General features: G+C 40.7%; 3 protein-coding genes and 1 non-coding gene across 11 annotated transcripts in view; 2 read left to right on the forward strand and 2 right to left on the reverse strand.

Annotated features, from left to right (window-relative positions):
• srpk2 (SRSF protein kinase 2) overlaps positions 1-3873 on the reverse strand; it is a 39885-nt gene extending 36012 nt beyond the window's left edge. For all 4 annotated transcript variants that reach the window (XM_017032991.2, XM_017032990.2, XM_008312235.3 and 1 more), the window contains exons 1-2: positions 3729-3873; positions 3414-3480 (exon numbers count right to left, since the gene is read on the reverse strand). In XM_017032991.2, coding sequence (XP_016888480.1) covers positions 3414-3480; positions 3729-3744 — 83 coding nt within the window. In that variant the 5' untranslated portion in view covers positions 3745-3873. The remainder of the gene's footprint in view (positions 1-3413; positions 3481-3728) is intronic.
• A 531-nt stretch (positions 3874-4404) lies between these two features.
• On the reverse strand, positions 4405-4478 carry trnat-agu (transfer RNA threonine (anticodon AGU)). The gene has a single exon. It is a non-coding gene; the product is annotated as a tRNA-Thr (tRNA).
• Positions 4479-4792: 314 nt separating this feature from the next.
• pus7 (pseudouridine synthase 7) lies at positions 4793-10010 on the forward strand. Of its 5 annotated transcripts, none has more exons than XM_025056403.1 (17): positions 4793-4842; positions 5476-5552; positions 5714-6008; positions 6088-6172; positions 6255-6371; positions 6455-6599; positions 7244-7355; positions 7460-7537; positions 7738-7866; positions 7969-8094; positions 8196-8257; positions 8343-8503; positions 8608-8734; positions 8833-8934; positions 9047-9176; positions 9318-9409; positions 9533-9669. In XM_025056403.1, the coding sequence occupies exons 3-17, from the start codon at positions 5725-5727 to the stop codon at positions 9667-9669; spliced, it is 1887 nt and encodes a 628-aa protein (XP_024912171.1). In that variant the 5' UTR covers positions 4793-4842; positions 5476-5552; positions 5714-5724. The 5 variants fall into 5 exon arrangements, with proteins under 5 accessions (XP_024912171.1, XP_008310467.1, XP_024912173.1 ...); XM_008312245.3 differs by lacking the exon at positions 4793-4842 and adding an exon at positions 4851-5019 and having other exon boundaries at positions 9533-10010; XM_025056405.1 differs by lacking the exon at positions 4793-4842 and adding an exon at positions 4851-5019 and having other exon boundaries at positions 9536-10010.
• Positions 10011-10057: 47 nt separating this feature from the next.
• aplnr2 (apelin receptor 2) lies at positions 10058-13106 on the forward strand. Its single transcript, XM_025056406.1, has 2 exons — positions 10058-11334; positions 11593-13106. Exon 2 carries the CDS (start codon positions 11656-11658, stop codon positions 13075-13077), a length of 1422 nt encoding a protein of 473 aa, XP_024912174.1. The 5' UTR covers positions 10058-11334; positions 11593-11655; the 3' UTR covers positions 13078-13106.
• Positions 13107-13600: the final 494 nt, after the last annotated feature.

Consider the following 13600-nt stretch of genomic DNA (forward strand, 5'->3'; position numbering starts at 1 on the left):
CAGCAGACACACAAACTTTTAAAGGTGAGTTTTATTCACACAGAATTCCCAGCACCTATTATACTGTCGGTCAGTGTTAACACCGAAACTGTGGTCACCCGGGAGAACACCAGACACCACAGAGGAAGCAGCGAATATCAGGTTACAATTCAACGTATAACAATGACTAATTGTAAAGTCCAAGGCCTGTGTCAAAACGTTAGTTGATAAGAATCACATTTGTGGAGTCATTAGGTTGAGAGAGGATCTTTTCCAGTAGTTTCTTCAATGTTAATTAATAGCAGTTAAATTAAAGTCTATGGAAAACAACTACGTCAGTATTCGGCATGAGTAGTATTTCATATTTTCAATGTGCATTTTGTAACAATAAAAAGACATTTAGCATGTTAGCAGACTATGCTTAGATAACTGTTGGGCTTAGGCTAGTTTTATAGACATGAAGTCATATATACTATAAGCAACCTCACATGTCATTGATCTGGCCACTAGAGGTGTATGGTGGTGTGTGTATCTTTAAGAATGCTGCCCCTTAATCTATTATTTGTCTTTTCCCATTTTCTCTATACTCTTTGCTACAGCTACCATAGGGAAGACAATCTTCTTCTCTGTATATTGGAGCATATTAAAGAACTGACTGATACATTACCGCCACCATGTGGTCAAAAGCTGCATTGTAACTGAGCTCATCAATAACATATCTCTAGTATTTTCATTTGGTAACGTGTGCAGGCCTGTGGCTCTTGCGGAGTTTTTTCGTGGCCCACTAGGTGGCGCTGGCGGTCCTATAGTTAAGCATTAGTCAATTATATTACATAAACTCAATATATATGTATATAAGTCTAAGTGTGCACTTACCTAACTTACCTATATCTAAAGCATAATCATGATTTCTCCCAATTATAACTTAAATACATGATTACTCCTAATATAATTTAACGTTGTATTCTTTCCACAGATTTGGAGTGTACTTTTTCACTGCAGGCTGATCTAATGACCTCACAATCCTGATGCTATGAGTGATGGTAGGTGTGGAGTGTTCCTCCATGGTGACGGACATGAACTCTAAAAATACAAACATGACTGTTTCTCAGGTCTGTGTTCAAAGCTGTGCTGATTCTGGTTTGACCTGTAATGATGTTTCACGGAGAGTGACTCTGAATGTAGATAAAAAGCAGACAAATAACTGAAACACACTCAGTCAGACCGATCTGGACCTAAATGAACCAGCATTCTGGGCCGTTCACTCAACGTATGCACCGTACTGTACTGTACACCCCTCATTTTCCTGACTTCTGCCTCGTGGCATCCTCCAATTCCCTCTTTCCACTATCCTTACTCACTTGCTTCACACATGCTTCCACACATGCAACTCCCCATTTTCATGCTCTCACTCCCCCTTGCTCTTCAGCGTCTGCCTATTTATCTTGTACTCCACCACTCCAGCTTTTGTCCCTCTCTCCCATCGTCCCTAACACACCTTCTCCCTCTCTGCATGCAGCTTGTGTGTTCAGTGCTCGGCATCAGCTCCGTCAGGCTGGGCTGCAATACTGCTACAGGAAGCGTTGTTGCTGTCCAAAGATTGACATCGACGATAAACTATACTGACAGTGACATGGCCAGAAATGTTCATGAACACAGATCCCTTCTGAGTCGAAAGAATTTCAGACGTTACATTAGGATTTTGTTTTGATTTAAACGCACCACTATTTTAATTGCAATTTATTACCACACACTGGTCCTACACCAATACAAAACACAGAGTATCAAAGCCAAAGACTTGAGGTCCGCAATACATAAAGCAAGAGCTGGAACTATTTGTTTTATTTGGAGTGACGTTCAACTGAGACATCAATCTAGCGTCACATTTCACTGCGCTTAAAAAGTAACAAATGGGAAGAGATACGCAAGAGGAAATCTGGATGGACTGATGAGGAAACCACAACATTCCTGAGTGCAAGAGGCAAAAATTAAGATTTTTAAAAATAAAAAAAATAAGACTAGACCAAGAGCCACCTCTGTATATTGGCATGTAGTGAATAGAGCTGGTGAAGGTTAGGAGGCTATGACCAGGCTGGTCACAACAATGTAATGCATATTAATAAATGGACAGTGCCTCATGAATGAAGACACAGCCACACATTCTGATGTTGGTTTGTACTCTTAACTTTTACAGTTTTGTCTCAGTTATGGTAGTACACCCAGATACTTGTGACTTTTTGGGGGGGAAATCAAATATTGCATTCTAAATTTTGAAATTCCAATTGAGACTAAGACTGAGATGGTAGTGGATGTGAATAGAGCTATCTGCCAATGTGCTACTTGACAAGTAGCTTCTCTTACTGCAGTACTTACAATACCATGATATTTCTGTTTTTGCTGGTTAAGATAATGAAAATGACAGTTTTGGGTGTTGGGCGGTTCAGACCCCTGGTTTGTCATTTCCGGCGAAAAGGACAACTGGCAACGATTAATGGCGTGCAGAAGTATCAATGAAACCCAGTCTGAGCCAGTGTGGAAGTATAGTGGCCACAGCAGTGATGCAAAGATGCTGATGCATGTTCCATTCCAGGAGTTGTGCACGGCATTTTCTCCTCTTCCTGCTGTACCTGATTTTACATCAGCAGCCTACTGATGAGATGCCGGTGTTGCCGGCAGAGGTGCTGCAACAGCATCATGTCATGCATGAAGTCAGCCCTGCCTTCTCCACAACCATTCACAGTCACTTTACAACCACTGCGCTGCTGCAGCAGCTCACGCCTGAGGGGGGGAAAACCCTGCTGCAAAACCATCACCGTCAACACAGACACATATACACATATACATAAATACACATCAGCTAACGATGCTCTGTCATATCCAAGTGATGTTACGTAATCAAAAGGCACGTGAGGCGAGGGATTCCCTGATAGGCTGGGTGATAAATGGATGTGTTGTGCTCCTCATCAGTCAGCCTCCTGCCAACGACGCTGGGGGCAGTAGTGTACATATGAGCTGACACGTGCGTAAAAACCCATCTATACGCCTTATTGCAACATTAAATATATAAATAGATGATAATTTTTTAATTCCTTAATCCTAACCTAAGACAGTGATTTGGGTTGCAGCACTACATTGTTACATCAATGGAGGAGTAGAGTTCAGTCTGAGGGAACTTCCAAGTCCACAAAAACGGTCTGAGTGTGTTAACGCAAATGACAACTTCCCACACTCCACACACACACACACACACACACACACTGTGGTCCATTCTGTGCCGTGTAAATCCACGCCTTGTGCTGTACGCGTTCACAGTTCATACCGCCGACGCACCGGCATCGCACACAGAGGCAGTAGCTGTCAACAAAACCAAACAAACTCAACGCACGACATACGTCGCGCACTCCGCCTAAACTAAACCTCCTCCACCCGCTTACCTCCGGTGCTGACCCGTTTTGTCCTTTTTCCCTTTCGGCCTCCTCTTCCTGGCCTGGATGGCCATCACTGCCGGGGTGAGATTCCGTTCATCAGCGGGCATGACCGACGTCCGGGTCCGGGAACGGATGCAGGAGACGTGGAGAGAGAGGAGACACACATGATGTATGTGAGGCTCTACAGCTGACGGTTGTTTAGCCTACACTGGTATGACATATCTGCAAGTCTAACTTCCGCCTCCCTGTATGATGCATACATACATAAAAATAAAAATACCCACAATCAAAAGTAGAGTTTAGAGTGTGAGAGATACGCACCTTTCTTTGAGCTCATGTTTCCTCTTTCCTTCAGGAGCAGCGGTAGCAGCTCTTATCTCAACGCTCGCTCTCCCTCTGCCCCTATGTCTCTCTCTCCCTTCCTCTGTCTCTCACCCTTCCCTTTTTGTCCGTTTGTGTATATGAGCGCGTGTAACCAGTACGCGCAACGTAAAAAAATCTTTGCATAACACGCGCTCCCTCTGTCGTTTGCATCCCTCTACTACATCTTGTCTCTTCTTTACCAGGAACACATTTCCATTCACATGCTCGATATTTTTCTGAGATTTCGCTGTATATTGACATCATTTTGCATCCATTTTGGTCACCGTTTTTTTTTCATCTGATTAAGTCATTTTTTAATTTTTCTTTACAAGGATTGCTTGTCCTTGTTCTCATGTTTTAATCAGAATAAAGAAACCTAAAATCTAGAATTAACATCTTTATATTGCAAACCAATATTTTATTATTGCTAAAATCACCTGAATGACAGAGAATCTTGGCTGATTTACAGGTCGGTTTCACATTACAGTACAGTGTGTGACATGTAGAATAATGGTTAGTACATTGTAGGATTTGGGCGAGTATGATATATGTTCAGAAACACTCATTAACCGTTAAGAAGCAGTCATTATTTTTAACTAAGGAAGTCCAACAGAAGAGCAAACGCAGTCTGAAAAGGCACCGCTGGGATTCGAACCCAGGATCTCCTGTTTACTAGACAGGCGCTTTAACCAACTAAGCCACGGCGCCGATACGATCAGATTCCCATTGCTGAATCAAGGATTAATCAACAACCATGTTTTTAATTAGATCAGACAATCATGTTATGTACGCAAAACCTGCTTTGAATATTATAGAAAAGGATTGGAATTAAATTATTGTAAGGGTGCATTTTATTATTTATTAGCAGATCAAAAATATAATGTTTGGATGGACGATATAATGGTTAGATGGACGATGCACAACTCATTGGATGAGCACGCGTAAATAGAATAGTATAAATTTAGGTAGTGTTTAAAAATACTAACAATACAATCATTCTTCTCCTATTATTTCGACAGCACGTGAAGGCAGCATCCAACCAAACGGATCCAGTGGGCGGGTTTTCAACGAGGTTGTGTTTCCGGCACACGCACGTACACACACACACGTGTGAGAGAATAGTGTTTCTCAGTTTATTGCTTCTACAGCCTTTTCTGTTTGTGAATATCTTACGGCAGAAACGTGTGCTTTAGACTCTTTAGACTTGCTTTGCACTGTACTCATATGAGTTAGCTCCGATGCTAACAAGGTAAGGTCTATGCGATGTTAGCCATCTAAATGACTTGCTAGCCGCATGTTTGTGTTTATCATAAACGCTCACAACCATACAACGGTAACGTGTTTGTTAGCGTATCTTTTTATGCATGTTGCCTAAAACAAAAACGCATCGTTGTGGTGCAAGTGTAAAACTCATTTTAGATCGTCTTTGTAAAAGTTCAATTTCAGAAGTTCGTTTAAGTTAGGCCACATACAAAACTATACTCTTTAATCTCTTGATAAATTTTGTTTTGTTTTGTTTTTCATACGTTTTATTGCATGCATTTTTTGTTATGCCAATTTGCTGACACTTATATTGCCTTCCTCGGGTCCAATTCAGCTCTTGGACTTGTGTCCTTGTCACATTTGTATTGTTCTTTATTGTGGTTGATAACTGCGTGTGTTTGTTATAAAGGTTCTGCGTCAACATCCACTCCTTCTGTTTAAGGTGTTAAACAACAGCAAGAAGAGCAGCAGTCGGTCGTATAACCACTGTTTACATTCGCAACCACATCGACATCCAACGTAAGGAAGTTCCATTAGATCCTTGGTTAAATCGTCAGTCAGTTTTTCCTCTGTTTTGCACATATTCTGACCATGGCTCTATTGTGTTGCTCTTCATTAGTTTTTATTAAAATGTCTTTTAACTTGCAGAATTATTTTTTAATGTGTCCTTTTTGTCCTAGTTTGGCTCTGAATGGCTGACTCGGAGCATGTGCCCCTCCAGGCTGGAGAGAAAAGAGTCTGTCCAGAGAATGAAGAAGGTACACCTTCGAAGAAACCTAGAGTTGAGAGCGATCATGAAAATGGCGGTCAGTCTCGCCAAGATGAGGAAGGAGAACCTCAGGGTGGAGCAAGTGATGTAGAGGAGGATGGAGAGACCTTTGCTGACATGATGAAGCATGGTCTCACTGAGTCAGATGTCGGCATTTTAAAATATGTCAGCGACCATGAGGGCTTCTCTGGTATCCTGAAAGAAAGGTGAACACTGTTATATTTAGAAAGTCCCATCAGATGATTCAGTTTGGGATCCTATTTAATTTTTTTCTTGGGTATTCAGATATTCTGATTTTGTGGTGCATGAAATCAACAAACAAGGGAAGATTGTGCAATTAGATGACCTCTCTATTCCTGCAGATCAGGAGGTAAGATTTGGAATTCAATTCCATTTGCAATTTTTTTGAAAGTTGATGGTGACCCAATGATTAAAAATACTTTCTATTTCAGGAAGCCCCGGAGGCCGAGCAGCAGCCAACAGAATCAGATTCACTGAGTGAAGAGCAGAAGAAGCAGCTGGGAGAGCTGCAACTCTTCAAGAACAAGGAGGGCAATGTCTCTATAGAGGTGACGCCACTGCTAAACCATTACCTGTATGTTGACAATATTAGTGCTTTAGAAGGCTCATGTAACCATTTTCATGTCTATAGGTGATGGAAGACTCAAAGGAGAAGAGAACACTGGTCCACAAAGCCATCAAGACTCAGTTTCCTGGTCTTGAAACAAAGACGGAGGAGAGAGATGGACGCAAGTTCATTGTGGCGTACCATACAGCTGGGAAGAGAGCACTTGCAGGTATTGTAGATAAAAGAAGGACACTTTTTTTTCTAGCCTTAAAATGTATTTATAACGCTTAGTAAGTAGATGTTTTTTTTCCTGGCATGTATTTGATTTTCCACGGCAGTGCATGTCATAAACCATGCATGCATTCAACATGAGCACGGACGGCACAACTGCATGATTCTGCTCTTAACCTATGGCAGACTTCTACCAATTTGTTTTTTGTTGTAAACGTATCCTTTATGTATGACACTCCTACTGAGGTCCTCCTTTGGCTGAACACAAATTATGAAACGCTAAGCAGATATGCATCTTCAAAACATCCCTGTTATTTTTTCAGTATTTAAATCTCATACCATTTTCTCAGTTTTTATGCATGAGATCTCAATTCTTACAACTCCCCCAAAGGTCTGCAGTCACTCTCGTTCTTAGTAACATTATTCTATCCTCCTTTTGCTCTTCTCTGGTGGCTAGATGTCAAAACAGCTGCAGGTAAGAACCTATTTGACAACATATGGAGTAAGGTATTGGTAAAAAGATTAGATGATAAAAGCCATTTAAGGCTATATGTAAGTCATATACGGCTTTGAATGTTGTAGTATAAATATTGGAATAATAACATCAGTCGTTTCTGTCATTTTTTTGTGTGTTCATCAAAGCTCCAAGGAAACACTTTTGGCCCAAAAACCGTGGCAACTTTTGCCATTTTGTCCTGTACAAGGAGAATAAAGACACCATGGATGCCATTAACGTGCTGTCAAAGTTCCTCAGGTACGATTGTATTTGTAGTCTCCTCATTTACTTTGGTGTTACTTAGTTTGAGGTGAAGGGAAAAAAAGTTCACAATTAAGAAATGCATTGATCCTGGTCCACAGACTCAGACCCCAGATGTTTTCTTACATGGGAACCAAGGACAAGAGAGCCATCACTGTGCAGGAGATTGCTGTGATGAAGTAAGTATTGATGAAGTAGTAATAATTACTCCTACTGAAGAAGTATTCATTTTGTATGTAATGCAGATTTTTCAGCTCTAATTACAGTAATGGTCTGTTGTTGTGCTAACAGTAAGCACCTAAACCAATACAAAAAACCAGACTGTCAGGACAGCTCAGTTTATAAGAACCTATGGTGTGATGTGTTCTGTGTCTCCCAGAATCACAGCAGAGAGGTTGGCTCATCTCAACAAGTGTCTCATGAACCTCAAGGTTGGAAACTTCTGCTACAAAAACCATCCTCTAAAACTGGGCGAGCTGCAGGGCAACAATTTCACAGTCGTCATCAGGTAGTTTTGTAATTTCACCCTCAGGACAACAAATGTCTAACTTTAGAATCACGGCTATAAAAATGATTAGAGTTTGATGACAAAAAATGTGTTGGGATTCAGAAACATCTCAGGAACAGACGAGCAGGTCCACCAGGCCATGACGTCACTCAAACAGACAGGTTTTATCAACTATTTTGGTATGCAGCGGTTTGGGACCACGGCTGTTCCTACGCAACAGGTCGGCAAGTAAGTTTGATAAATATACACAAATGCATGCACTTTAACGTAGAATTTCCTATTATCACATTTATCAAAAACGTTTTTTTTCACCTTTTTATTTGGAACAGGGCCATTTTGAAAAATGACTGGAAACAAGTGGTTGATTTGATACTAAAGCCCCGTCCCGGAGGTAAAAAATAAGTAAAGTGTTTTATTTCCACATTTTCCCGCTGAAGCTGTATTTTAAAAATGTCCTTCTTCATTTCCATTTTCAGCAGAGAAAGAGTTCCTGGTGCGGTGCAGGGAGGAGTGGGCGAAGACTCAAGATCCAGAGGCTGCCTTGAAAAAGTTGCCCAACAAACGCTGCGTGGAGGGGCAGCTGCTGCGAGGCCTGTCCATGTACGGGAAAAACAACATCGTCAATGCCTTCGGACTGGTTGGTTTTGTCATGTTCCTGTCTTACAGTGATTAAAAAGAACACACTGAAAAAAGGAATGAGGAAAAAGGAATTATTGTTATTAATTGTTTGATTTATTTCAGATCCCCCGGAACAACCGCCTGATGTACATCCACAGTTACCAGAGCCTGGTGTGGAACACCATGGTGAGCCGTAGGATTGAAGCCTACGGTCTTAAACCGGCGGAGGGAGACCTGGTCCTAAAAGGCAGTTAGTAGATCTTGATCTTCCGTCTTGTAGCTCCTCCATGACTAATGAACATAAAGCTCGTGTCTCATTGTTGTCTTCGTTGTTTCTCCTTCATGAAGCCACAGCACATGTGCTGTCTGCAGAGGAGGCTGAGAATTCCTCCATCCATGATATTGTGATGCCTCTTCCAGGGTTTGATGTCATCTATCCTACACATCCCGGTAAGACATTTGTGAAGGTGTTTGTGATAAAATACAGCAAATTGTGTTCTTGTGTCAAATTGTGTTCTCCCGTGGGTTAATTCCCATTTTTTTCCGGGGTTTGTTTTATCAGTGGGTGAAGGTTACAAAGAGCTGCTGTCTGCAGACGGGCTGGACATAAATAACATGAGACACAAAGTGAAGGACTATTCTTTGGCTGGAGCTTATAGACGTGTCGTCATCAGACCCAGTGATGTCAGCTGGTCAGTAGTCCACTCATACTTTCCCCTTATTCTGTTACTTTACGTTTTTACTATTTCCCTGGGTTTTTTCTCTGTCTGTAATCATCAACAGAAAAGGCACAGTCATGCACGAAAAATAAATGTTGTTTGACCTTTTTTCAGGGAAGTGATTCATTACGACGACCCCAAGATTTCACTGGTGCACACAGATTTTGAAAAACTGGAGAACAAGCCGGCACCGGTCTTCAAGACAGGTGAGATCTGTGATAAACGTATTCAATATGCGTGGCTTATTTATGGTGCACTTTTATTTTCATGAAATTGACCATTTAGGAATATTATTTATTTGGGGTTTTTTTTTACCTTTCTCTCATCAGAAGGGAAGGACCGGGCGCTGCGGATGGAGTTTTCTCTGCCTCCTTCCACCTATGCTACCATGGCCATCAGAGAGGTCCTCAAGTTGGACACGAGCATAAAAAAACAAACCCAGCTCAACACCACTTGGTTCAACTGAGACCTGATCATGCTGCAACAGACTGCAAGGAACTGAATGTTTATGTTGGAAACCTTCTGTTCAGAGCGGTGAGTGTGTGTAGGTGTGTGTGTGTGCTTAGTTGGGTTCTATGTGAATCCAAATGTCATTTCTTTGGAATACAAAGTGCTGAGTTTTATTCAATGACGTTTTTACTCGCCTCAAACATTTTTGTTGAGTGATAATGTGATATTTCATGTATAGAGGAGTAATTTCTCCTGCACATGCCATCAAATCTGTTTTTTACCAGATCATGTTTTTTTTCAAACAATTTAACTAATTCTGAAAAAATAATAAACTAAAAGTTTGATTATGCCTTTAAATTGTATTGTTATTATTTAATGTTCGTAGTCTACTATTCTCCTACTCTACTAAAGCGTATTTGTTTCTCTTTATTGAAACAGTTGTATTTGCACTTTTTTTTGTAAAGTTTTTCTCTAACCAAAATAACAAAGGACTTAGAAACCTGTGTTTCCATAACAACAGATTGGCAGCAGTGTGACCTCTCACCCTGTGGAAACAAACACTTCCTGTTTACTTACTGGAACCTCCCACATGTTTACACTCTAACCCCATGTTAACCTAAGAGTCTGGGGTCCATCATGGAGGCCGTATCCAACTGTAAAGTGACACAATGACAGTGTTACCTCATATTTACGGTTTATAAAACCTGAGCTTTATTTTTTACTATGTGGTGCAAAGGAAATGTATGGGTTTAACATTTAAAATGATCTAAACCCCACAACCAAAAATTGATAGCTAAACAATAATCCAATATCGATCATAATAAAGATTATGTTAGATTTGTGTAGACATGTTTACGTTGTAAAGTGAAAAACTTGAGTAATCATGCTTTACATTAATGAAAACATGCAGTAAGACAGTAATAATTTGATTAGAAATAAAAAATCAAGGAAACAAACTATTTCTAATGATCAAATATCTTGATAATTCTGCTATTGGACATATATTTTTATTACATGCTTTTTCATTCTTTTAAATGAGAAAATTTACTGGAGAAATCATTACTGGAATTACAAAGAAAGGAATAAACACAGCTGCAATGGTAAAACTTTCACAGTGGGATTTACCTCCTCAATGATTCAAAGCCTTTTAAAACTGTCACTTTGTATCAATGACACCTTTCTGACTCTGTGCTTAGTGGATGTCAGTCAGTCAAACAATGTTGGTCGTCCTCTGTGGGTCAGAACACTGAAACGTGGGCTTAAACAATTGAGACACCGAGTATAAAGTTTGTTTGCGTTTGCACTCATTTGTGTACTGTATGTGTATGTTGGTGCGGTTGTGTCTGTGCACAGAGAATACGACGGACGCAAGAAGGGGGCTTGTTTGTGGGTGTCTGTTTGCATGCCTTAAGTTAGTGTGCAAGGGAGGGGGGCTTATTGTGTCTCTGGGGATGTGTGCACACGGACTGTTTGCAGATCTCGTAACTCTATGTTGGGGTGGTCTTGTTAAGAGAGAGGAGGGCTTTATAAGACTTGCTCTTGCTGGCTGCCACAGTATTGAGACAGTAGTGAGTTACAGAGAAGACAGAGAAAGTGACACAGCAGGTTGAATGACAAGAGGACGCTTCACAAGGATCATCCTTCAATTTCATCATCACCACAATGACTTTGTCAGCCCCAGGTAAGAGTCCACCCTATAACTCATGGTTTACTTCTTTTCTGTATAAAAGATTATGATATTCATCTTTCATTTGTCATGTGTTTGTACAGCATATTTATTAGGCTATACACAGCTTACACTATGTAAATATTAAGAAGCATTTTACATTATTATAGTTTGGGTTTCAGATCAGCTACAAATAAATCATTCATAAGTCTTGATTATGTATTATATATTTTAACTATGTACAAAACTATTTTTTCTTTATTTTGTTTACAGGGTACCAAGTTAACTGAACTGAACAGGGCTCCAGTCATTACAAATCCAGGAACCTCTACTGACATGAATGGAAGATTAATTATTGTAAAAACACAAGAAATGGACGGACCACTGGATGATGACTACTTTATCTCCCCCTCTCCTTCTTCCTTCCCCCTCTTCAACTGTGATTACACTAACTGGTCTCCTTCCTTCTACATCATCCCTCTTGTATACCTGCTCATCTTTCTGGTTGGTAGCATAGGCAACGCCCTGGTCCTTTGGGTCTCCCTGGACCAAAGTGAGGGAAGAAAATTAAGGATCGCACTCAAACACCGAGTTTTATTTGGAAAAACTTGCTGTACTGAAATTTTTACAACCAGTGATCGGGACATTAACAGCAATGGAAGAGTTCAGCCTGACACCAGAGAAAACTTAAGACAAAACAACAGATCATCATTCCATTCTTCCCCCACCTCCTATAATACCCCTATCCCTCGCCTATCTCGCTCACTGACTGAGTCTCTTATAGCCAATTTAGCATTAGCTGACCTCAGCTTTGTTGTGACTCTCCCTCTTTGGGCTGTCTACACAGCCTTGGGCGACCACTGGCCTTTTGGGCAATTTCTCTGCAAAGTCAGCAGTTTCCTGACTATTCTTAACATGTACGCCAGTGTGTTCAACCTCAGTGTGCTCAGTGTGGAAAGATACTGGGTTCTGACTGGACGTCGACACTCCACGCAAAATACCCCAAAGAGCTTCCCCAGCAGAGCTTTACTAATAATCGGGGGAATATGGATTTTGTCGACAATGCTAGCACTTCCTAGTTTGCTGTTACGCTCTGTCCAAACAGAAACAGCTGAGTCTGGAGACTTACTGTTTTGTCAAATGAATTTCTCTATGCTACTAGGAGCCGATTTGGATGAGGAAGAAATAAAAGAGGCCGAGATGTGGTTGGAAGCCATCCTGAGTTTTAAATCAACCCTTATTGGCTTCCTGTTTCCTCTTGCCATCCTATTGGTTTGCTACTGTTCAGTTGCTCAGTTGCTCAGCAAACATTTTGGACGGGGCCCACGTCCTGATCGGAAACGCCAGCGAAGACTCCTTAGGGTCATTGTCACTTTAGTGCTGGCGTTCTTCTTGTGCTGGTTGCCGTTTCACGTCAACAAAACAGTTTTCATGCTCCTAGATTTTGGTTTCATGCCATACTCTTGTTCTTTAGAACAGCTTTTACTAACCGTTCACCCATATGTTACCTGTTTGGCTTACCTAAACTCCTGCCTAAACCCACTTCTCTATGCTGCCTGTGATCCAACATTTAGAAAGCGGTGCAGAGCAGCTCTTCTCATGTTGTGCAGATTATGTAGAAGAGGAGCAAAGAGAAGAGAAGAAAAGATAGATGGAGAGGAAAAGAAAGAGGAAAGAAGCTCATCATTTCCCACAAAAACACAAGAGGAAACAGCAGAAAGAACAGAGGGACAGTTGGTAGAGGAGATAGCAGACTGATGACTGTGGGATGGGGGACAAAAGAAACTTGGAAGAATGTATGATTGAACTTTTTGTGTCACATCTACATGCTCTTTTAGAAAAAATACTTGTAAACCTTTTGTATAATTAAAAACACATCCACATATGATTAACATATGTTCCCAATGAATATTGTGGAAGTAACAATGTTCTTGGATCAAGCTTGCATGATTCCTGCATGAAAGACAGTCATAACTGTCACAGTGGGTATTCTGTTTGTATTTTTGTCATGATTACTATAAAGTTGTATATTATTTTAAGCTCTTGGAGTTTGGACATTACTTTTGTCACAGTTTTTTTTGTTTTTGCATTGTTGTAAATAAATATAGAGCATAAACAAATACTGAATTACGAGTATTTCATGTTGCGGGTCTGCAACTATTGCAAGATTTTGCTCCTGATACGAGGAAATATCTAGTGCTCAACAGAGTGCTAAACCGAGCTTCATTTTCCACCCAAATTTAAAAGTGGCGCCGACACTGTCGCGCTGTTCTGCTCACTT

Source organism: Cynoglossus semilaevis, chromosome 6, assembly GCF_000523025.1.
Source record: "Cynoglossus semilaevis isolate Cse_v1.0 chromosome 6, Cse_v1.0, whole genome shotgun sequence".
Taxonomy (NCBI): Eukaryota; Metazoa; Chordata; class Actinopteri; order Pleuronectiformes; family Cynoglossidae; genus Cynoglossus; species Cynoglossus semilaevis.

Excerpts from the sequence above, each read along its gene's own strand:
- pus7 (XM_025056403.1), top strand. The coding sequence starts at position 5,725 with ATGGCTGACTCGGAGCATGTGCCCCTCCAGGCTGGAGAGAAAAGAGTC. Across the intron at positions 8,095-8,195 it reads CCTACGCAACAGGTCGGCAA|GGCCATTTTGAAAAATGACT; the intron begins GTAAGTTTGATA and ends TATTTGGAACAG. Across the intron at positions 8,258-8,342 it reads ACTAAAGCCCCGTCCCGGAG|CAGAGAAAGAGTTCCTGGTG; the intron begins GTAAAAAATAAG and ends TTCCATTTTCAG.
- aplnr2 (XM_025056406.1), top strand. The coding sequence starts at position 11,656 with ATGAATGGAAGATTAATTATTGTAAAAACACAAGAAATGGACGGACCA.